Here is a 25725-nt window from a genome sequence, read left to right as displayed (position 1 = left end):
TTTTACTCGTCAGTTCTAGTGAGCACAATGATTCTGTAGTTGAATGGGATTGGCTGACCAGGAATTAGACCTGTTCTAAATGAAGACATGTATTGCTTTCTTTCTAAAAGCCACCAATCGTAGCAATCTTAAGGTTTTGCAGCAGGTTCAGTCAGGCGTATTCTTTTCATTCAATATGATTTTGTAATGGCTTATATTCCTTGTCCAATTAATATCAAACTTGATACACTGCCTACACTACACACTGAGTTAGGTCTCAGAAACGCGCTAGTCCTGGATCTATGGACCCGAAGCATATTGTAGGTCTGGCCTGTTATTTTCTTTTTAAAGTCACTGGGATTTACTTCTTGATTCCGAAGTTTTGGATCTTCAGTCCTTCCTTCGATTCCACTAAGAAGCAAGGACTTTATTTTCTAGGGATTGCATTGTTTGTGCACTGTCACTGGTTGCAAGTAGTTTGGGTTATTATGCATTGAGACTGTCTTTGCCGGACATATGTCGCAAAAATCATTTTGGTGGCCCACATTGTCCGCTGAAGTTCTGTGCTTTTATTTTTCCAGCATGTCTTCAGAATAATTCCTGACACCAATTTCATTTGGGGGTATTGCAAGCATTGGGAGTGGCTCCAGAGCCATGGCATTATGTTGCCATGGACCCGATTTGATGAGTGGTCCCTATTAAAAAAAAAAAAAATCTGTTATTGCGGTCACAGTGGATACTTTCTTTTAATAATGCTGATTGTACTTAAGAGCTAGCATATTATTTTTGGGAAGATGTTTCATCCATAGCCTCCCTTGAAAGATGATTTCTGATTGCGACTCTCAGTATATTTTGCATTTATGGGGAGCAATGTGTAATGCTCTAGGGATAAAACTGGCCCTCTCCTCTGGTAATGATCACAACAAAAAAGGGTGTGGAGTCAGACCATCTGACACTGGAACAGTATGTGTAATGTTTCTTAAATGGCACTCAAAGAAGGGTTTTGTTTCCCGCTCTAAGCGTATTGGCATAAAAATTGTGTGCTTTTTGTTACTCAGGTTTCACCCTTCTTTCATCTGTGATGTACACATCTGCAGGATTTTCCATGTGTGGTTCCACCCCAGCAGATTATGCCCATATCCTAATGTCTGTGTGTGCTGCATCAACTTTATAATGTTGTTGCTGACAATCTTCTTAAGTCAAAAAGATCCATGAAAGATTTTGTGGTCTGCATGTATTGATTTCCTAGGATATAAGGTGTGGTTGTGTGCCTTCTCATAGTTTTATTGTTTGTTTTACTGAGTAGGGGTAGTTGACATCTCATTTGTATTGACCTTTTCTTGTTGCACAGGTTAGAACCTGTTTCTCCATCCCTGCCTACTAAGGAATTGATCGATTTAATAACTTTTTCCATATTTGTCAGGGTAAGTTTGTGATCAAGATCATTTTTCTTATTCTCTGGTTCCACGTCTGCTGTTTGAGTGGATGGTGATGAGGTTTGGTTAATGAAAAGGTGGTCCTGTGTCTGACCGTTTGTGGGTACCCCCTCATTAGTGTACCATTTATTTCTAAAGTGTTGCTATTAACCATGGGGCTTGTATGGGAAGAGGGTCATACAGTCTTGTTTGACACAACATTGTGCACCCGTGTCATCCGGATTATCATGGCGCCTTGGGCATCAGGAGCTAGGGCTCCAAAAGAACTTTGGTTCACTGAGATACTAGGGGAATTTGGCATTTTGTCAAGCTTGGTGGACTGAAGAATCCAGAGCATTATGGAGACCTTGTGTGCCTTGTTCATCATGTTTTAATGTAATGGGCCCAGTTTCATGATATGGGGTCTGTGTGTTGTTCCACCATTACTGCTGACTGTCAGTTGGGTTCTTGCATAAGGCTGAGCTACAGAAGGGGATTCAGAAGTAAAGATGTGTTATTAAATATGAATGTATGGGACAGTGGAGCAGCTGCAGAGCATCCCCAATTACCACCCAAACCCGGGAAAGGCTATGCAACCTACAGCCATACATAAGATCATGGGTGTTGCATGCTTTTTAACCTTTTAGGAGAAACAAAACTTACTGGCAGAGAGAATTGTTATTCGAGGGGAAACTACCCTTTCACTTGATATTGCTGCCAGTTACATAAGTGAACCAGAATGTGGACCAAGAGTCCACATTCTGGTTCACTGAACCTGAGCAACATCAATCAAGATGTAGAGCAGGAAAGGAGACAAACTATGAATACGGTAACCCCAGATGGTCCAATATACAGTCACGGGGACATTTTTCAGAACAAAGATGCTGAGCCAGAGAAGGAGGCATCTTACAAGGGGCAAAAACAGAGTGGGCCCTTAACCTAAATAAACATCGAGCCTCCTGTGTCGGAGGTAAGGAACCACAAAAGTTGCATCTGGAGAGAATGCTTTCAGTGAATGACTATCTGAAGATGAATCGTACCAACATTCTGAGACTTTTACATCACATTCCAGCTCTCATGACGATTGAATCAAGTGATATAAGATCAGTGGAATTTCCTAATCCCTTAAAATATGATCTGGTTTGCTTACAAATCGATTCTAAACTGATACGCAGCTTATTGATCAATTCAGTTGAACACCTGTGGGCTCTGGGATTTGACAGAAGTGATAATTTACCATGTCATGATAAAACGCATAACTGGCCAGCAGTTTGTAATAAACCATCCAGTCCTAATAGAGAACCACAGGGGAGAATCCTGGGTGAATCAAATGGGAGCGGGGTGAGGTTCCCAGTGAGCATAGTGGCTCCTAATTCTATAGAGCCCAAAAGAATGGGAAAAAATCTGATTCATATTACATTAAATTTGCAGCAGAGCAGGACTCGGAAAGACAGATAACGATGCAAAAAAATCCAAGTATCTGCATTCAAGGGAGAAAGCTGGGACTGGTTGGCGGGTACTTTGAATGCTATTCAAAGCAAGTGAGGAGCCCCTCGTCAGAGATCAGGTAGTGTTCGAGTCTTGGAACACAAGGGGCTTTAGTCACCTAATTAACAAGAATGGTAATGATTTTCAGGAATACGATATCTCATGCCTGCAGGAGACCTGGCTTTCGGTTGCATCAAGCGTAGAGGGTTTCAATCTGTTAATAAATCCAGCCCTAAGGGCAGAGAAAGGGAGACCCTTGTCTGGGCTCATTACTCTGATTAAAAGGGATTTGGGAATTAAGATCATGGCTTCATCAACCCCAAACCCGTATATACAGCACACAACATTGGAGTGGCCAAACGGGAGGTCAAACTTCCTAGTATTATGATCCTTGCAAACATTTATTGGAACCCTATGGTGTGGAAAGAAAATGGTTTTGTGGATATGGTTATGAAATAACTAGACGATTGCTTGGTACAATTTGGAGACCCAATGATAATACTATGTGGGGATTTCAACATAAATTGTTTGAACGCATTATGCAAGTACGTACAGACCAACAGCCTAAAGATCAACACCTCAAAATCTGCTATTCTAACTCTCCAAGGTGCAAGAGGGAGAAAAAAAGAATGTTATCTGGCGAATGAAGACATCTGCCAGGTTCCTAATGTGAGAGACTTGGGGAGCGATCTCATCCCAAGTATCTCTGAGGCGCAAAGAATTGTTGACTTCAGATCAAAGGTTAAGAATTGAATACCTCAAGCCAGGGTTATCCACAAGAAATTTAGACATTTTCCTTGACTCCAACCCTCAACTTCTACAAGCAAAAGGTGTGCCCTATATTTTGTATACGGTGCTGAAGCCTCTTTATGCTTACTCTGGGAGATCTGGTTGCAGTTAGAGAGCACCTTTTGGGGAAGATTGTACATATCCCTCGGTGCGTACCGATATGTATCGGGCACGAGCTAATCCTCCTTTCCTTGTAAGCACTTGTGTGGAATTCTCTAGCTCTGTATCGGAAGCTGATCATTGGAAATTCTCCAGCACAGTTTGACATTTTGAGAGAAAAGGAAGGTGCGAAGGTGGATTGGGTGTTGAACTTCAAGGCGATGTTCTGCTGATATCCTGCAAAACACAGGGGTATCGGAGGACTTGCTAAAAGACAACCCCGAAGCAGTAAAAAAAAAAAATGGGCTGGGAGATTGAATTAGGACCCAATCTAAAAAAACTAAATTCGGTCTATACTTCTACCTTATATCGGAAACTAAAGCATTAAATAAGGTTTACCTGAATCGCCTGACCACATTTCCAACCCCAACATACTGCAACCTCTTGAGATTCAGATTTAACTTGTTGCACACTAAAGAAATTCTAACTGGTCGTTAACAGATTGCGGGAGATAACCTGATCTATGTAGGGAGTCCAAAGAATCGCTGAGCCATGTGACATTACTATGCCCTTTTGTTAATGACCCAAGGAAACATTATCTAGGTTCCTTTGAATGCGTTTCAAACAGAAAATGCTGAGGACTGGTGGGTGGATTTGTGTCGGGGACAAAGCCTTTGTCTAATATTCGCCTGAACAAAAATGTTGGGAGAGATCTTCAAACTGCCCCCGTGGGGTAAAGATAAAATGGGGCTTGAATGCAAAGACACCTGCAAAGGAACAGAAGAAACTTGATCACAATGGTAGCTGTATATAGGGCTGTAGTGGGCTCACAATTGCCTATTGGTTGAATGTGTGTCAAACTCTTCTTATCAAGATGTTTAAACCATGCCTTCATTTTAACACTTTGAAGTGTTTTTTTTTAAAAAAACGTCTTTTTCCCTTTTTTTCTCTTTCTTTTCTTTCTTTTCTCCTTTTCAATCGTTTATGAATTGTTTGCTCTTTTCTTCTCCTTTTTTCCTTTGGCTGTTATTGCAAGAATATTTTAACTGAGTCCGTCCTAAATGTATGACAAAGTGAAATAAACCAAGTGCTGAAATAAAAAAAAAAATTAAAAATGTATATTTATACAGAACCCTTCACCACCAGAGTGGTCTTATGGTGACTGACCTTATCCGAGAAGTTGCGTATTTTGACCCATGGGTGTCCACAGACCTTGGTCTGTGGATATAAAATAATGGTTGGAAGGAGAGGAGGTGATGGGAACAGGGAATTGGCCAGTGGACAAACAACTTAGTTTGCGGCAGGCGGGGGGGCCAGTTGGACATAAGGTGATGACGAGGGAAAAAGGTTGATGCTGGGATGCATGTTTAACTGTAATTGGGTATTGCCAAGCATGAGAGAAAGTATACAGTATGTGCAGCCAGTTTTGCAATCAAGATATAACTGTGATGTCAGTATCTAGACATGACGATACCTGGTGCTAAATATGGTTGGTTTGTGGTTGTGTCATGTGCGAAGCACATTCTAAGATGCCCGTCATGCTCTCCTGATCCAGGATGATTGTTGCCTGGCAATCCTCTTCCTATCACTTGTGAATGAAGAGCCAGTGACATGATTTAGATTCTTCTCAGTTCTGCTCTCCTTTATGGTTCCTGCCGAATTCATCACTGCTTGGTTTGTCGGTTGGTCTCTGAAGCTAGGCTTAGGTCCATGGTTCTGTGCTTTTCTTTAATAAAAATAATAAAGTTCTATTTTTGTTTTCTTTTCCTCCTTGTTTTTGGAAGCATGTTGCAGTTTGCCTTAGTGCTCCGCCGATGTGCGCAGTGTAGCAGTGCAAGGGCGGCTTCAGGCAAGAGACGCTTATGTCTTCAGAGATCAGCAAGGAGAACGGTGGCTCTTGTGCGCAGGGCATTGCTCGGGGGGGGCTGAGGGGGTTATAGCCCCGGGTCTTTTGATTGTAGCCCTGGATAGAAGCTCAGGGGTTACAACCAAAAAGGCTAGCTAGCTAGCCCTTAGTCCTGACAGTTCCAAAATTAGCATAGCCCCGGATCTTTTCCAGACCTAGCAACACCTCTGCTTGTGCACCCTGATCCTGACAGGAGTTATTTCCATTCCTACCATCTCTTAGCCACTGCTAGAATCCAGGGTTCATTGCCCATCTCGTTTAGTTTGAGCAATTTCTTGCAGTGCTGAGGCAGACATAACCATGTCTGGATGTCCTTGGAGTACGAGTGGCCCTGCCTCCCTTTGCTGTGAAACTGCCTTTGCTCCACATTATGAAATATGCGTTTATATGCATTTTAAGAAAACTGCAAATGTTTTTCTCGTGCAGGAAGATAATGGCGTGAAGCTGGTTGATCCCATGGGGGAAATGCTTGCCCCGGCATGGGAAGAGTATGCTACATGTTTGGCGAATGCGGAGGAGCTAGAGATGCCATTTGTACTGACGGACATTGTCCACAAAGAATCTGTCGATGTGAACCAGAAGGCGTTCGTCGCTGTTGGGCGAGACACTAGGTAGGTGTGATGCCATGAGGAGGTTCAGCGCCTTCATTGTTGTTTACATCCTCCCACCACCCCTTTAAAGTGCCAAGGAAAAATAGGTTCGTCCTTTTTGCATAGACTTGCCTAATAGACCGGGTCCTCACAGCCGTTTTTAAGTGTGTTTCGGTTTCATTATTGAAAAGTAATTTTCACTGTTTTGGTTTTGTTTGTCTTGAAGCACATTCATTTGTTCAAATGCTGTTCTTAAAGCCTTCTGAATAACTCAATGTGTCTATTCTGTAGCAGCACCATTCAGCATACAACCTAGGCGCACAAACCTAGACACAGAAGAAGCACACTCTTGCAACCCCAACAGATGTGCACGTATCCGGCGAGTTGCTGTAGACTGTGACCATAGTATAATGTCACTTCCTTGAACACGTGACTTGCATATTTCAATCCGCTGACCTAGTCAAATATTGAAAGGCACGGTTTGGGTCAGAAAGTAGAAGACATTATCGAATGCCATTTAATTGTGTTGGAAAAAGTGTTCTATTATTTATAGCAGATAATTATTTTCTTTTATCATGTTTTTTACCTCTATTCCAAGTGATATGAATGTTATGTTACTGTTTCTACGCTGTATTTTAGTGTAAACGTTTAAACTGCGAACACATAATTAAAAGTTTAAAAAAAATATGTATTCCATAAAAAAAATGTCACAGTAGTAGGTTTTTAAACTCAGACCATGCCTTTAGAAAGAGACTTTAGGATTGTATATTCATTCTTAGAAGTAGGTGTATTCATACTTTTTTGTCTCGAACACTTTGTCATGCGTGTTATCGTACTTCTTAAGTAATATATCATTATTGCCATTTGGTTCGCTCTTTTTTATGTCAAGGAAAGATGCATGTTTTCTAAACCGGCCCTGTCTGACAAAACCCATTCTCCTGTAATTTCACTTTCTGAAAGAGTGCAATTAGTTTGTGAGTACAGTACTCCACATGCACACTATCCGGTCTCATCGGGCCAGGGTCTAGATAGTCCAGCCTTTATTCACATTCAGTGCTATATTAATGGATACTCTCCCAATATCTGTTATTTGTCGTTCATACTGGCCAGCTCCCCACCATAGTGGTTTAAAAATGCTGATCCTTGTCCTACATGGATCTTTGTGGAAAGAATTCCTGCTCTAATAATCTGGTTACATTTGCTGCTGAATGGCAGATTAGGGGATTCTCATGCTTACCCTTTCACAGAACTGCCACTCCTCTCGCCTGCTCCCATAAGACCAATGATTACCCACAAAGCATCTCCCTGATTCTCTACTCGAGCAGAGGAGACCCCAAGCTTTACATTTCCTTTGTTGCTAGATGTCCTCCTTGCCCTATGCAAGTAGCCCAATTGTGTACCATCGTGCAGTACAACTGCCCTATTGTATGGGTCTTCCTTAACCTGGAGGTGCTTATTTTCGCTAACTGGTTGCCTCTTTTCTGGGATGGTAGTTGGGACTCTGAAAACCTGGTATGGCCAGTGGGGGAAGAAGTTGTCGTTTGGGAGTAGACTAGTAAAGAGCGGGATGCCTATCCAATCTTGCAGGGATTTCAAGCTGTCCAGCTGAAAATTCAGTTTCTTCCAGAAGTTGTATTATGCTGATGGTGTTGGGTTCGGTTATGAATTTACTCTAATTGAAGTAAAATATAGGTCATAAAGTTGGGGAATATGTTCCTTCCCTCCACCCCCGTTCTCCCTGAGGTATTTTGCGGATCCATCAGTCTTGTGGTAATATTTGCCTTGCAGTTTGTTTGTTTTGTTGTTAAACTTGTTTGTTTACCCAGTTCTTTAGTTGATAAAACATGCCCGTTGCCAGGGAACATTTCATAGCTCAACTATAGAACTCTGGTATCCCAAAATTGACTAGACTTTGTCATAGATGACCTTAAGAACACCCCAACTCCTAAATGAGGTTCACGTGTTTTTACTTTCAATTCAGAAAATGGCCAAATGACTGTCCCTCTCTCTCTAACCTAGGAATGGGCAGTTCCACTCTAACCCATGTGTCCCTTGACCCCAGACTGTTAGCTAGCGATGACTATCCCCTGCTATCTAAAAGCTGTCTGTCTAGGGGTGATGAACTACAGGCAAACACCTTATCTAATCTTTCACTAGGAACAATCTAGGTGACGTCTATCAGGGACAGTGCCTTTCTATCACTCTGGGCCCTTGCCTGATCTTACACACCCTTCTGTTCCACTCCCTAGATCTAGCTATCACTCTCCCTCCTCCACCCACCATCTTTTCTTCTCTCTCTCACTAGCGAATAACTCCCCTTTTGTAAAACCTGCCGCTATGCTCCTCTACACTGTCCTTCCGTCTTCTGATCACTGGTCTGCCCTCATCCGAACAACCCACACCTTCCTGTTCCTTGTGGCCCTTTTTATCCTCCTCTTCCTTCATTGGTCTCCGCTGCTGGTGCCCCGGTACAATCATTCCTTGTCTTCCCCTCATGGGAGGTTTTAGAAGTGGTTAACCGCATAAACCGGGTTGTAAGCCTTGCCCCGTCTCGTATGGGGGTCCTCCGGTGTTTGTCCGTGGCTGCCCCTTTTCACCATAGTGAATGTCCCAGTTCCCGTGAGGGCCTTGCAGAGCAGTTTGTATGCAGGTGTTTTATGGAGCTTGCTCCACAGCACCGTCGTAAGTAACAAATGTCCCTGTTATGTTCAGGCTGAAATGCCTTGCGGACCATTCTGCATGCTAGCGTTGGTCTAGGTCATGCGGTGTGGGTGATCTGCCGGTTTGTTTTTTCAGCTTGTTCCATGACACAGTAGCTCGCCCCTGTCAATGTCTGGCTTCATGGTTGTTTTTTCACCACTGGGCATGCTGGAACTTGTAGTTCTCTCCAAGAAACTGAGAATAACTGTCCAGCATCATGCAAAACAGTATAAGGTGATCAACTGTGGTACTGTTCTCGTACATGCAGGCACAGGAAGAAGCTTTGTTCACCCTATGGGGGTAGGACTGGCTCAGGCTTTGGCTTCCACCCTGGTAGGCCTCCCACCGCGAGCTGAGCGTGGTCCCTATTCCCTCTTGCAGAGGTCATTTTTCCTAACCCTGTCACAATTTGTATTTATACTATGGTACTCTGCTGCATGCCATAATAGATATTCTTATACCCCTCTAACATCCGTACCATACAAAGTAGAATAATAGAAGATTGGCTTTATTTTAAATCTCTCAAATAGTTCTCAAATAGTTCTCAGTTTAACATCCAGCAAAAAAATGTAATGCATTTTACATGCAGATGAGTGCAATATCATCTGCATATAATGCAATTTTTTGCTGTTATGTGCCGCAACATGCTCTCCGAATGGCCTCAGCCCAACAGCACACGCCTGCGGCTCGACCGCAAGTTGCGAAGATGAGCAGGGATAGGGAAGGGGAACCCTGTCAAGGTCCTCTCTTGATGGCTATCTGGGAAGAGAACTGTCTCTTTAGTTCCACTTGGTCTGTATTTGGTGTTCCGCCATGAGTATCCACCTGAGCTTTTTGCTGAAACCAAAGACTCTCAGAAATTGTCGGATTTAGACCCAGTCTGTGGAATGAAATGCCTTATTGTCATTGAGTGCTGTGGTACCAAACTATTTAGTTCTATGCCCCAAGCCTATCTGGTTAATCAACCGCTGAATGTTATTGTTCATATCTTGGTGCATGATTAAGCCCATCTGGCACGGTCCCACTATAATCAGGTTTTTAGGATCCTTGCCCAGCTTCAGCAATAATGTTGTCATGGACTCTGCCATGGATGTCGAGACTGTCCCCGATTCAAGAAACAAGTCAGGCGAGGGTGGCATAAAATGCCTTTTAATGGGCTTTGGTGAAGCCATTGGGGCTTGGGGCCTTATTTGCTGCAAGAGAACGTATTGCCCATTCCACCTCTTCCTGTGATATTGGAGCTTCCAGCTCCTCCCTGTCCTGTTCTGTTATCTGAGGAAGCAGGCCATTAGACAAGAAACCAACCTGGGCTTCTTCCTCCTTCAGGCCATTTTGGACTAGTCGCCCTCAGTAGGCCGCCACTATTTCCAGTTTGTCTTTTTCCTCATTTATTTATTGGACATTTGTATCGCGCCAATACACGAGTGTTTCCAGGTGCCACAAGACAAAAGGGGGTGGTACATACGGAGGGAAAAAAGTGAAATAGCAGTCATACTAGGCCTTGTGACATTATTTTTTTCTTTTATTTTCTCCCATGGTATTTGTAAAATGGGTAATTGATAGGCCTTGTGACATTCTTACCGGGCAAGTGCAGAGACACAAAATTCAGGGGAGGGTGGATTATCGCGCAGGGATGGGAGGGGGTGGCGGGCCCTAGGGGCTGAGCAAGTGCTGATGGAAGCCACAGGGGTAAGTGCAAGGGGAAAGGGGGGGGGCAGTGCAAAGGACATAATCTGGCTAGTCCATGGAGAATGGTCCCTGAGGGCAAGTGCTGGTAAGGGATGCCTGAGGAGACTGGTCGAGGATGGGGCCAGGCACCAGTCACATAGTCATAATGTTCACGCCCATATACATCGCAAAGGCAAGTGATGAAATTGCGGGTGGCTTGTCATCTTAAATTTATCTGTGAGAAACTGGTTTGTTTTGTTACCCCTCGAGTAGTAAGAGTGTGTAGTTCAGAGAAGGTCCTGGACTGAGTGATCTGCACACATTGACTCAAGCTGGCTTCAGGCTGCCTTCAGGATTATCTTGCAAGCCTGACCGCATAGCCTCCCGTTCCCAGTCTTCCACCTTTCTCCAAGAGTTCACTATGATGTGTTCCCTACTTCTGATGTCCCCTCTTCCCAGCGCCTTGGAAGCATCCCAGCTAGTGCCCCCTGTGTCATTCTCCTCAAAATATCGGGTCATTGTTTTCTGAATCGCTGCTGACCAGATTGGTACATCTTGCAGAAGCATATCACTACACCTCCAAGGACCCCGTGCCGGGTCTTGCTGCGGGGGCCCAAGATAACTGATTGCGCCGGAGTGATCCGAAAGATATTTTTGCCCTATTGTGATGCTATCTACATAAGTAACAGAACCAGACTTGGATGCCAAAATCATATAGATTCTAGAAGATGAGTTATGTGTGTGGGATAGCCTCTTTTTTGACTGATGAAAAACACCACATATCGATCAGGGAGCACTCCCTCAGGATCCTAGCCAGGGCGTGCAGGTTTCGCCTGGCCGCGTGAGAAGGCTGGGATGTCCTATCCAGCTGCAAACGCAGGCCACAATTGAACCCACCCCCTTAACTATAACCACTTCCCCTTCATAAAAAGTACAAGAATTGGGAGAAGCGAATCAAAGGAGTCCTGCGCCTCATAAAGTGTGTAAATGGTTACCATGTGCCCAAATAATCAGCAGTAAATAGTGACCCTCTGCGTCTCTTAGGATCGCTTACCTAGTGAACCGCAAATCCAGGTTGATTTTATTTTAAATTGTTTCTATTGGCGTTCGTATATAAACAGTTACACATGTATGAAACGCTTCCTTATAGTACACGTGTATGTGCATTCACATATTATCAACAACAAGTTAACACAATAACAAACACAAACTTTTTTCACTTATCAGGCAGCATGCGTTACCCAACATTTCCTTTTTTCTATGCAGATGATCAGGGGTACCCGATGTGACTCCTGTTATCTCCCGTAGGGGCACTGCACCTGGAGTAGCACCAATGGCAAAATGTCCTTTATTTGCAACAGATTATAGCTGGATCATTGATGGTTTATGGGTGTTCATGGGGGTTTGTCGTCTGAGGGATGGAACATGACCCAAACCAATGTTTTCCAAGCTTCATAGTGAACACTTGCATCCGCCTCTGATCTGGCAACCACTCCACTCCACACTCTTGTCTCTGCTTCAGCCCAACGTTCAAATTCCCTGTACCAGCGTACGTATTGTAGGCCCCTGGCTGATTACCAAGCCATCGCTATGGATCTCTTGGCCAGTATGCATGCCATGTCCATACAATTTACCACATGTTTGAACTTGTTACATCTAGCGTATGCCCCCAGAAGACATTCTGTCATAGTCCATGCATATCGTACAATCCCAGCCCTTCTGCAGGTCTGTTCTATTCGTGCCCAGAATCGTTGTATGTGCACGCATCCCCAGCACATGTGCATTAGCCCTGCTTCCGCTGCACCGCATCAGGGGCACAATGATTGTATGTTGCTGTTAAATTTGGCTATCCTCTGTGGTGTCATATAGGTACGGTATTGGACGTTCAGTTGGATTAGTCTGAAGCGGGAGTTCCTGGACACCTCTCGGGGGTAAAACACTATTTGTTCCCGCTCTCTTTCTGTTATATCTTCCCCCAAGTCTGCCTGCCAGCATTCTTTCAGCACTGTGCTCTTAGGGCCTATCTATCAGTAGACCGTATAACCTGGACACCTGTTTCCAACCATCACTCAGGCTATGCACTAAGGTCAGTAAGGGGTTGATGGCTGGTTCTCCAGGCCACTCCACCTACCTCCCTCTTGCTACTTTCCTAAGCCTCTGGTACTACAAGAATTGTCCTTTGGGCAGCCCTTTTTTCTCCAGTAAAAATCAGAATTTTCTAAAGACAACTTCCGCATACATATCGCCCCAAGTGTAGATACCCCATCTTTCCCAGTATCTCGCTACTGCCAAGTCTATTCTGTCCGTACAGACATCTACTGCAATTGGAATCACAGGTGAGTAAGGGCGCTCGAGCTTCAAGAGTGTCAGGACCCTATGACACACCTGCCTCCCCAGTGTCACAATCATAGGCGTGTCACCCAAGCATTGTAGTGGTAACCATAGTATTTCCTTCAAGTATGCCGGAGCTACCAAGCTTTGTAGCAGTACTGTTTCCCAGGTAGCCTCATTGGAGAGCCATCTAGCTACAAAGCTAAGTTTCGCTGCCAAATAATATCTCTCCAGATCCGATAGTTATGTCCTTCCTTCCCTATAGGGTAAGAATAGAGTTGTAAGTGCCAGTTTGTGTCGGGCCGCACCCCATAGGAATTCCTGTAGAAGTACTTCTGATAAACGAAGGAAGGGGGCCTTGATGTAATAATGGACATTGTTAAAGTAATACAGCAATCTTGGCAAAATTATCATTTTGGTGATAGCAACCCTACCCATCAGAGACAAATCCCTGTTGCTGAGGATCGCTACCTCCCTTGTTTTTTTTTTGTTTTTTTTTAGAATCCCCAGAGGCAAAGGTTATAATGTTTACTAACGGGACACCAGGTATCTTATTGAAGTAGGTGAGTCTCCTGTAAGAATACCACAGCATCATCTAGCCCCCTCATGAAACCCCTATAGATTTTCTCTTAATAGGGGAATTTAACCACTAGACACTCCGACACATTTGACCTAATTCTTCATGAAACTGCTATGTACGGTTTAGAACAAACTTCCAGTTATGCCAGCCTGAACATGCATGAGCACAGAAACAATTCTCCTGTTGAACTTCTAAGAGAAGCTGTTTGAACAATGTAAAACCAGTTATCAAATATACCCTCCATACCCCAAACGTATTCTCCCCTTTTTCCAGCACAGACTCCCTCTCAAGAAAGAGCTAAAGCTGAAAGAGTGAAGAAACTGAGGGAAAAGTGGAGAAAAAGAACTGGAGGAAAAGGAAATCAAGAATGCTCCCTCCATGCCCCTCCCTCCCCCAAGTCCAGTGAGTCTGTGTGTCCACCACTGGGAGAACCCCCAGCATCACATAGGCAGGGGGACCAGAACGTCTCCCACAGATGGCTCTGAACAAAAAGTCCAACGACTCAGCAGTTTCGATGGGAAAACTTCAGGTGAGTTTTCTTGCTTGTAGTCTCCTTCTCATGTCCTGGGAAGTCGGATCACTCTCAGGCCCCGTGAAAGGTTCCAGTAGTTACCCCACCTAGACAACGACCCACAGATCGCCTGCTTCCTTTGGTTTGGAAATCGCTCCCCGCTTACCGTCCAGACGGCTAAAGGGGAAGTACCAGATATTTCATTCCCAATCCTGCCGGTCACCCGCTGCTAATGTTTCCCCGAAGCATCAGTTTTCACAGGTTCTGAAACAGCGATATCGAAGTTCCGATGAAGCAGATTGTGAGATTCCTTCGTCACCGCCATTATCAGCTTTTCCTTCCTGCGATAGAAGTGGACTCTTGTCAGGACGTCCAGGATCTGAGTCCTGCTTTTCTGGAATGTGTTATAAATTTGGTGGGTACAATCGAGATGCATATAGTCACTGCTGGCTTCTTCTAGAATAGAGTTGGAGGTCCTGGACATGGGCGCCCAAGTCTTTATCGTGGACTGTCGTGGGAATGACCGTCACTCAGACATTATTGCGGCCAGATCTGTTCTCTGCGTTGTCTTGTCTATCCAGAATCTGCTGTACAGAGGTCTGTAGTTGAATGGCCTTCATCTCCAGGACGCCCTCCTCAAAGGCCTGCACGCTTTGCTTTTCTTCCAGCTCTTCTAAACTCTTGTCAGACCTCTGCAGGTGATGTCTAAGTTCTGAAATGGGTGGGGGGGTCTTTATCCGCTCCAGCCACGCCACCGAATGCTGCGAGCACTATGCCAGCCCAGGCAAGTGACGCAGTGCTCGCCCATATTATCCGCTCCAACCATTGGCCTGATCAGCCGCCACCTACCATAGCCACCGACTCACACTGCCGTCCCTCGATCCTCTGGACATGGACTGCTCTCCCACATCTACCAGCCCGGCCCCGTCCTGGGCATCTGCCCTAGCAGTCGCTGGCTCACCCCTCCAGCTAGTCGGGGCTCCAGCCCAACAATTGCATCAACTGCCCAGCCATCCGCCATCTTGAGGCCTCGGCCCGTACGCAGCGATGCCCGCCTGTCACTGAGGCACTTCGGGAGGGCTACTCCTCCATAGGGACTTGTGAGGCTGGGTAGGGTTTCTGCAAAGAGTGAAAATGGCTCAGTGCCACGGAGCTCACGGCCCTTGCGACTGCATTGATCTGCTACTTGGCCACGCCCTGTGTATGTGTTTTTTCACGTTAATACAACACACACCTTACAGCAGGAATGTACCATTCTCTTTAGGAGAGCTCTTGGAATGCTGAGATCAAGAACAACGGAGATGGGTCAACCCTGCAGTGAAAAGGCCAAGCACAGCTGCCGAACCTATGGAGGAGGAGCCTGGTAGTGGAAGGAATGTTGGAATGGTTGTCAGTCCCTAGCACGGCATCAGTGGGACCAAACTCTTTACCGTCTATTTGACATAGAATAGTGAGGTATACTGCCTCACCCAGGGACTCCCACATTGGCTAACTTGACCGAGGTCTGCTCAAGGGCGTCAGCAGAAGGACTAGTCACGCTCCAGGGAGATCACAGGAGCCGATAATGGCTGTTGCACGCATGCCAAGACAACGCATGCCTTTTGCAGTCGTTGCAGTGCCCCATCCTGGCCACCTGTGGAGATCCTGGGACCATGAGAAGGTATTTGATGTTACAACATTGGAGTGCTGCCATTGCAAGGAGAGTTTAACTAGGGTTTGGTTTGTTTGTGGCTGCCTACTAGTGCTTGGGGCATTAGTTCAGGTTGATTTTTTTTTTTTTTTAAATAAATGTTCGTTTTGTGCTTGTCATCAAGCTCTTTAAGCTGCACAAAGATCTGATCATTGGGGGGCATTCTAGGGGCAAAGGTGGCAGAGGCGATTGGTGTCTAGGAGGGCATGGCAGACTGTAGCTGCCTTTCTGTATCTTTTGATCCCCATAACCGCTCCAGACCAGGAAGTAAAAGCAGTTTGGTGATCCCGGCTGTCCCCCAGGGTCCTCTCCCAGAGGAGCTTGACCAATGTAGGGCATGTCCACCAAATACGAATGGAGGCGCCAGCTCTACCACCCCCTCCAACCACAAACAAAATCGTGACTCGTGCCTTATGAAATGCCTCATATCAGGGGTCCTATATCACCCATACGTTTTTTCATAGAATTGCTTTATGTGCTGAACACTCTAGAGGCATGATGCACCCGCATTTCTCACTGGATTACAGTTCCAGACCAAATTCCTTATGCCAACTACTATATGCGCTTTCACAGGGTAGCCAAAGGGGGTCATTAATAGGTGGTATATCTCACAAATCTGGTTCCTAGCATAAGCTACAGAAAATTAGGGGGTAATTATCTTATTTTTAGCCTCATGTTGGAAAAGCCAGTACCCGGAAGCAGTGCAAACCTTCCGCCCCACATAAGCCGAAATCCCTCTTACTACAGCTATCAAAGGATTTTATGACTTCCCCTAGGACCATATGGGCTGCAAATTCGCACCCTCCCCGGAGCCACAGGCCCAAACTGTTCTCCCTAGATGACTGAGTATATTGATGATTTTGGTGCAAAGGTGTGGTCAGATGCGGAAAAGAGGTAACGTTCAATCTTGTGGCCTTTTCTCACAGAATCCTAGTCATGGGCTGCTTATAAGCCACCAGCAACCTATTTCTAGGGACAACCCCATTGCACATTGACGAGGCACTCCCATAATGTAATTCTCCAGGATTTTCCAAGGCCTATGCAACTGTGTGGTTTACCGTTTTGCTAAGGATTGTTTGTGCTACAGCATGAAAGTACTGATATCAGCACATGCAATGCACTCTTGGGAGCATGCAAGAAATAGGATCCTCCATGACCACCTTCTAGTCCCAACCCCGAAGACGAAGTGCATAGTGTCCCTTTGATTTAGATTCCAATTACCAAAATCTGAAGAGTTTGGAATTGATATTCTAGATGGTGCATGACAGAAGTCTTAATTGAATAGAGCTGCGCCAATCGTAACACAGCCAACATTCTCCATTGCATATCTTCTATAACAAACTAATAAAACGTGTACATTAGCTTTGTATAGACTTGTTGCTTTAGTTGCCAAGATAAATGCCAAGGTCCTTCAGTTTTCCTTCTGCCTTAGCCAAAGGGGTAGTTCCCAGAAATGTCTCACTTCTATCCTATAGAAGTTTAATATCACCCATGTGTGACCTAAGGCATATCTTGGGCAACTAATATCAACAGGATATCATCGGCAAATAGAGAAATCTTAAAAGGCCCCCGATTCCAGGAGTGTGCCTTATGAGTTGGGCCAGTGGTTTAACAGCTGGGCCAGTGGTTTCACAGCCAGGGCAAACTGCACAGGGGCAAAGGGCATTCCTGGTGGGTCTCCCTAAACAGCCTAGAAGTGTCTGATAGCTAAGCATTCGCTTCAATATGGGTAGAAGGAGCATCATATACCACCATCACAGCTGCCTGATGCCTAGCCCCACATCCAGCCCACCGAGCAGCTCCCTAAGGAAACTCCATACAACCCGGTCAAGTGCTTCACGGCATGGGATAGCTCAAAATGCAGGTCTTCTTGAGTCTAGTGTGTCACAACAGGCTTTGGGTCAGGGTCGTTGTTTTCGGAGTCCCCAGGTCGATTTGATCGAAGGGTAATGGGCTGCGGGTACACAGCGGGCTCTCCGGTCGCTGGAAATGATCTCATCTGCAAATTCTTCATCTTACTCTTCGGTTTTGGTTCCAGTGGTCGACTATTTCTTCAGCTTCCAGGATCAGACTTTTATGCAGGAACCCAGTCAAGCAAACAGCCTTGCAACATTCAAGCTTGGGGCGGGGGGGTGGGGGTGGGGAAGGACACAGCCAGCCTCCCAGTTTGAACTGGATTCTCAAACTCAGGCTGGAAGACAAAGGACTGCAGAGTTTTGGACTCCTCCCTCGCTTCAGACACTCTGGAGCCTGGGTGGGGACTCCTGCTGAAGATAAAAATCACACAAAGGAATGTCCCGCTTTTGAGGTCAGGGGAAGGAACAAGAAAGGACAAGGAACACAAAAATGGGGGGGGGGGGGGAAATGAAGGCCGTTTTGGTAAAATGACCACCCATGGGTTCCTTTACCAGGGCTGTGCAAATAGACATGGTAAAGATGAACCGAATTAATAAAAGGTTCACTGCCACCAGCCATTAAAGGTAAGTTTGTCCTTGTTACATTTAAAATGAGAAAGGGGATACTCCCGACCACTCCACATAAGGTGGGGGTGACCGTGTCGCCTAATAAAATGTAAAAGGGATCCAAAGATCCTTTCTACCCTTGGGAACTGTAGTTCTCACAAGGCTAGTCAGAGAAAGTTATTTCCAAAAAGTTGTCAAAGAGGATAGCGTTTAAGACACCATGGAGAGTCTTAAAAATGACATCCATAAAAAGAGGAAAAGATTCTGTGAGTGTGAAAAAAGGTTCCCACTCACTGAGGTATAAGGAAAAGTAATCCACCAGTGAAAGCAACAAGTTCATGGGTTGACACAGGTCAGGTAGATTTATCATTGCCTTGAAAATCTTATTTAACATCATTTTGATTTTTTTTTTTTTTTAAATCAAAGAGGTTCCTTCCAATATCTCGGAGCTGCCGGGCAGTTCCACCACATATGCTAATAATTTGCTTTCATCTCACATTTACTTGGTCATGGACTGCTTGTAGTCTTAAACATCTTTGACTGATGTGTCCAAATTCCATCAGGAAAGTGCCATTGCTTTTGTTGCTTATGGATAACCTGGAAAATATCAGCCCAACCTTTTCTGTGATCTCCCTAATGAGGTCCTTTTCCTATTTTTCATTAAACTTTCTATCGGCCAACTCCAACAGTATACATTTATGCAAGTTACCTTTACAAATTATGGGGCATTTTCTCTAAATTGGTAAGATCTCTTGACTGGTCATTTCCATGCCTTAAATGTTCACATTCCTTTTAAACCTCAGGCAGGGGAATGTTTTCACATACTGGTACCCAAGAACACCTCCTGCAAGGTACTGAACCCTTCATCTTCGAACATACGTCATGCTTTCTCCAATTCAGCTTCAGCCCATTTTCTCATATTTAGTGGGTCTATAACCCCAATTATCAAATGTGGGACCAAAAGGGAGCTCAATGGTCAAAGGCCAGAGTGATGGGCATATCATACTTCATCACCCTTCCAAATTTCACAAATGCCATTCAAGGAAGAATGTTTTAAGCACTTCTTTTGGCAACATCATTTGAGGAGTCCACAGTATCTCTTCCATTCACAAGGGTACAATACCGACATTCTCTATATGCATCCGTAATGTCACATCCCCATAATCCGTATAGTTTGCAAGCACCTGTAGTTGGGCCACATTATGATGCCATCTAAAAATCTGGTGAAGCATATCCTCCATCTACCCTTTTTGGAGTTTTAAAACCTTCCGCCCAACCAATGGCCTACAACCATTCCAGCTAAATCGGGAGATTCTACTATCAATTTCCTTGAAATACTATTTACGAACCATGACTGGTAACATTATAAATGGAAGGAAAATGTGCAGTAATAAATTCATTTTGTCCAATGTTATACAACCTACCAGTTAATCCCACATCCCCTAGTCATATTTCTGTGTGTTGCAAAGTAGCTGGTAATTCATTTTGTACAGGGTGGATGGGTCTTTAGGAATTGTGACAAATCCAGGGAAGTCGTCCTTTCTCGCTAAGGGGGAGCCCCCCGCAATTCCCCCTGTGAGGCTAGGGTGGGGACTCTGCTCCGCAACAAACTCCCTAGGGTTCAAGGCAAGTTCGACCCCACTAGAAGAGATTTCTCCCTTTTGGGGATAAGACCTCCCAAAGCCATTCCCTGTGGTAGCCTACATGAGAACATCAAGTATGAAGAACTGTATAAATCTCAGACTTCACTAAGGATCATGCATATTGGTACAGACAAGAAAGAGGAGCAGTCTCTTTAAAGAGAGACTGCCATTTAACTAGGATGAAGAAGCTAGAAGAGGAAGACCCGCTGGGAGGTGGGGAAGCATGCAGGGGAAGCCACCGAACAGCATAACACCTGTGAGAGGGGAGCCGAAGAGAGCAGTCGGGCACGCAACATTTTCAAAAGTGCTCCAGATATAAGCGTGAGACGCTAGAGGTCCGGCATCTAAGTGGACGGAGAAGCCAAGAAGACGGGAACTCGAGTCTCAGTGGTGGAGTGACCATGGCAACTTTGTGGTGGGAAGTGCGTTTTATAACTATGCCGAAACCACCCATATGTGGAATCTGCAAGACAGCCGGTCATACGCAGTGATATGTGACCACTGAGAGGGAGTCAACCAAGAGTGAGACAGTGACAATGTCAGAAGAAGCCGGAGAACAGGAATTAACTAAGAAGACCCGAGCAGGCACCGGCCCCACAGACGTTTCCTTGCAGATACCAAGTGGAGATTTGAGAACCGGGAAGCCACTGGGGAATTGTTACAAATCCTGAGATACTTGTCCCAGTGACAATAACGAGAACTGGAGTGTAAAGTTAATGAAGTGGAACTGTAATATTCTAAGAGCATTTTCTTTAAACTTGAAGGAGAGACTATTGAAATTGAGACACAGTACTCTAGGAAGAAGGGAAAATGCCAAGTACTTCTATGAAGTAAAGGCAAGTGAAGCCTATAAGAGCAAAGATGTACACAACTAAATCACACGAGGAGAAGGAGAACATTATGAAAGTTGCAAGAACATGTACAGAAGGTGACAAAAGACTATTTAAAAATAAACTACTGGCAATATCCTTTAAGCAAAGGAGAACTCTACGAAAGAGACAATCTGTAGATGGGAGACATTCTCCTGACCTTCTTTTTGGTGAGACTAGTGGTAGGTTCAGTTAGTATTCGTTTTTGGACGGGCTGATTGTATTTTTTGACGACTCACGAACACCTTAGTAATTTATATAGGCAGGGAATACCACATAACAATAGGGAAAGTTAGGCCTTTTTATTGTTGTTTAATAACGCCAGGTGAAATGGTGTCAGTGTCCACGTCTTTCTTCTGACTCGCCACAGTATCCATAATCCATTTAATTTTGTCATGCACCACCTGCAAATCTTCCAATCGCCTCTCCCCATTATCTACCAAAGGAAGAAAAACAGATTTTTAAAGTATTAATAACAAGACCTGCTACTTGCCTATATCACTTGATTTCTCTCATATCCTCTGGAAGACAATATTGTGGATTAGAGGAATGCAACAGATAATCCACAAATAAGGATACTTTACATACCACAGACCCACATGAAAGGCCTTTACCGTAAGCATTTTGCCTAAGGGCACACAGTAGTGGCTCCAAAACTAGAGCAAAAAGCAGGGGCAACAGTGGACACCCCTGTCTTATGCCTCTCCATAAGGAAAACCTTTCTGGTGTCCGAGTGGAGTCTACTCCCCTATCATTTACCTAGAAAATCGAATCTAACAATTTTCTCATGCTATCTGCCCCTTGTCACTCATGTATAAAGCCCACCTGATCTTCATATATAAATGATGGGATTTTTAATCTCTGCCTATTACCAGTACTTTCACCAATATTTTTCTGTCGGGGTTTAGCCAGAAAAGACCTAAAATGTTTAAGGCTGAAAAACAAGTAACTTGAATCCGTCCCTTCCTGATGCCTTCCTTGATGTCATCCAAGTAATAGCAGACCCTATCTCCTCTGGTGTCGTGTGAGTCCACAGCTTCTCTGTCCTCTCCCCTAAAAGTAGACTTCTCTATCCCCTCCAGATACTCGAACATCTTTGTCACATCCTGAACACTTTGTCTTTAATAGTTCTCTATAACATTCCCTGATGGGCCTACCAATTTCAGCCCTCTTACTCAAAATATTCCCTGTGCGATCTTTAATTCTGTGGATGCATCTGTGCTTTTAATCTTAACAATTTATCTGCCTTATCTCCTTTTTCATAATTCTTTTATTACAGGTATCCTAACTTGGTTTCAGTCTCATTCACCAATAAGGTTTTCAGTTCATTCTTTACCAGCTTAGCCTCTTCTTTAAGGTCCTTACCCAGTTGATTTTCCAAATTATCTAGGCATTCGCCCCTTTACCTTTTGCACCTTTAGAAGCTTACATATTATGAGTACCCCACATATATAGCCTTTAATTCCTCCCATACATTTGCCAGAGACCCTTCCCTGTATTGTTTTGAGAAAAATGTCTTATATCTTTTGCGATATTGTCAGCCGTGACCTTGACCACTCGCAGCTGGTCATTACGTATCAGTCTCCGCTTCGGTTTGCGAAGCAGCCAGACTTCCAATCCCAGACAAACCATCGTGTCACCCCTGTTGCAATGTACAAAGATCTAGTTTATCCTGGAAAAGGCGGCACAGGCTTGCGAGAAAAAAGTGCATCTCTACTTTTCCCTTGATGCAGCCGCCAAACCTCATGCAGGCATGCATCCCTGTTCAAGGAGCTACATTTTTGCGACTTTCTTGTGCCTCAACCCAACTCCTCCCCAAGTTACCACATCTATCAATTACTGAGTCTTGTCACCTTATTAAAGTCACCATATCCCCTCCAAAACCTTTTTCCATTTTTCTTCGCATAATGCCATCTGAGCCAAGTGGATGCAAAGGTATTGCACCCTGGTGTTCCAACTTAACAAATATGAATCACTTCCCGGTGCCTTTCAAGACTGCAAGGGAGGTACATTGGTTTGCTGAGCCCATTAAAATGGGCACTCCTATTTTGTTTACTGTCAGAGGCTACAAAAGTCTCTCATACACCCTCTCTCTTCAGTTATAACTACTTATCTGTGGTAAAATGCATTTCCTGAACGCCCAGCACGAAGACGGCTTTTAAAAAATAAAAATAAAATCTCTCCTAAGCAATGAGTGTTTTAGTAGGCAGGTTCAGACTATGAACGTTTAATGTGCCACTCATAGTTTTTCTCAGGCACCCAGTCACAATGATGGGTGTGGCGAACCAGAAGGATTCGGGCTCAAGGACTGCATTTCAAGGGTCTTTATTTAAATTCAATGGAAAAATACCTATATATCCCTATTGTGAAGAGGAATTTCCCTACCTACTAAACTAAGGGTGCTTCTCTGTTGTCCAAAGCAAAAATAGTCCTCAGTCCAAAACCTATTCACTATATCTGGCCCTACCACTCTAGAAAAACAGACACCATATCAATAGCCTTTCAGCTCCGGCTTGTCATGCCAATGTTTGATGGGTCTCTCGTTACGAGAGAGCTCGGAACGCAAAAATAGTTCTGAAAAGAATTTGTTTCAGCTCTCCTTCTAAGCTCTTGATACACAGTTGTAAATCTCTATATAATTCATGTCCAGAAATGATTTCCTTATTCCTTGTCCACTACCTTAGCCACTTTCGCTTCCTGGGTTTTGTAACCTGAGTAACTTGATTGAACCCTTCAGGTGCCCTCCACCTTTATGGTTTGACAGATGTCCCTTATTTGTTTTGGGCTCTCTAGGCCGCTCAGGCTTTCTGGTTTCCTTAACCTTGTGCTTCCTTCAGTCTTTCGTGCTAATATTCATTGCTCTGGTTTCTAGCGCTCCTGTAACCTTCTGTATCAGTTTCTATCTCTTTCTTTGATTCTGCATGCCTCCCTCTGCCCTGGGCAACCCTGGTATCGCACTGCCTTGGGGTGTTCTCTAGTGGGTTAGCATTTCAGCAGGGTGTTGCCGCTGGGCCCTCTCCTCAGTCACTGGCACGTAAGCGTCTGCTTTTCTGATTCGGTTCGACTCTGCTGTCTCTGCGATTTGTTCCTCACTTCTATCCTGATCTCGGCATTGGTTCGAGGGTCCCAGACGCACCACGGCCACCAGGGAAGACGGTTTTGGTCTATTTGACCTGAAACATTTGACCTAATCACATTTGATTGAATTTATTTTACCTTTTTTATTGGTCTAACATGCGGGAGGAGACCCCCCCGCAACACCATCTCCTTCCCCTCAAACTAATCTATAACCTTACCCACACCCATATATATATATATATATATATATAATTGACTGAAAATAAAGTGTCAAAAGAATTCGATCAAATGTTTTAGGTCAAATGTGCTAATACCGGGAAGACAGTTATTTTTGTCCCCATCTCTTTTTCTGCTGTATCGCCTTCTCTGCACCGACCTTCCAGGGTCTCTGCTTTCTCACTGTCTCGCTCTACACTACCGCTGGCTCTGCTGTGTAGCGCGGCTCTGCCCCTCCAGGACATCTGCACACCCAGAGAGTCTCTCCTCAGCATCGTTTCTCTTTTTGTTGGCTCTCAGTTTGAGAGGGGATGACCCAGTCCTCCCATCGTATCTGGACTCCAATGCGATACGTCTCGCTTTGCATGGGAAATGCTTTTCTGGCCCTGAGTGACTGGTTGGGGCTGGTGGCTTCTGCTGCATCCGCTTCCTTCCACGCTAAAGCCGATTCTGAGGTTCTGTGCAACTCCTCCCCTTGTCCACATCCTCCCACCTGGGACTCGCCCCACCGTTGGTATTCTCCCCCTCCCCCCCTCCGAGTGGAGTTCGTCAAACAAACAGGCATTTACAAATTACCAGCAGTAAAATGCTTTGGATTAATAGAGATTGAGGAGGGTTCAGCAGTGTAAAAATGTATTCACGCATCTCTAACTTTTGTGATCCCAATTTTGGTGGAAAGCAGATTTGATAGTGGTTCTCAACCTATCCTGTGAGCCCCTATCCCGTGAGCCCTTGTCTCCAAAGGCGGAGTTGCTCCCAATGAGGTCCCGCTTGCCCAAAACCTTATGGAGGGTTTGGCTGAGGGAGTGCCGCTCCCTTACCTTAATGGGGGTGGCTCCCCCTTGGGGGGGGGGGGGGACAAATACCATAGATCCGTCACATAGGGTACATCTACTTCATCCAAGAAGTCCTCCAGAATGAGGCAAAAACAGCTACAGCATATAGTGTTACTTATGTAAGTTGTCAATTTCTATATAAAACGCATTGTGACTATCCCGTCATATACTTATAAGGTAGGTCATCTGCTCCGTGGAGGACTTTCATCTATCGAAACATTGCAACAGCAGACCACTTAGATACAGTCTTCCCTCCCTGTTCCTCCCATTCATCACATCCTTAGACATACTTCTCCACAATTTTAAGAGCACTTTCCAACTGTAACATGTGATAATCCCAAAGCCCTCACTGACTTGTGTAACCATTACTACCACGAATCATTAACCAGGTAAGTTCGAACTAGGGCATGTGTATTTCATCACTTTGATTGAAATCTCTCCTCCCTCTCGGATCTAAGGGAAGCAAAAAACAATCCACTACTATGACATGTTCGCGTGAAAGCTAACTTTATTCAGCCAAAAAAACAAACAAAAAACACAGGCCAAATTCCACATCCAAACCTATATCCTGTGAGCCAGGGTATTTCCCAATTCTGGTGAATTAGTCTTCCTAAACCGATGACTCCCTTACCCCCCCTGGCATTTGTCTAATGCACTGACTTCCTTTTCTGTCTATGCCCTCTTGTATCTTTCCCGTAATTGGTTATTTATAACGCGCTTAATACCCAGATGTTTCTAAGCGTGGACCCGGGGATCAAACCTGTGTTGCTTCCAAGGCGAGCGTGTTGCCCCCGAGCTATCCTCCCTCCTCAATCTTGCTGCCTGCAATCCCACCAACACAGAAGGGGCATATCGCACCCCTTTCTTTTTCAAAT

At 44.7% G+C, this 25725-nt stretch overlaps 1 protein-coding gene across 1 annotated transcript in view; it reads left to right on the top strand.

Annotated features, from left to right (window-relative positions):
* Nucleotides 1-25725, top strand: part of PGM3 (phosphoglucomutase 3) — a 518766-nt gene that overhangs the window by 58061 nt on the left and 434980 nt on the right. The window contains exon 3 of the mRNA XM_069606327.1: nt 6103-6287. Coding sequence (XP_069462428.1) covers nt 6103-6287 — 185 coding nt within the window. The remainder of the gene's footprint in view (nt 1-6102; nt 6288-25725) is intronic.

The sequence above is a fragment of the Ambystoma mexicanum genome, chromosome 4p (genome assembly GCF_040938575.1).
Source record: "Ambystoma mexicanum isolate Mex_15411 chromosome 4p, UKY_AmexF1_1, whole genome shotgun sequence".
Taxonomy (NCBI): domain Eukaryota; kingdom Metazoa; phylum Chordata; class Amphibia; order Caudata; family Ambystomatidae; genus Ambystoma; species Ambystoma mexicanum.
The sequence above is the reverse complement of the archived record's forward strand: the minus strand, read 5'-3'. Positions and strand labels throughout refer to the sequence as shown.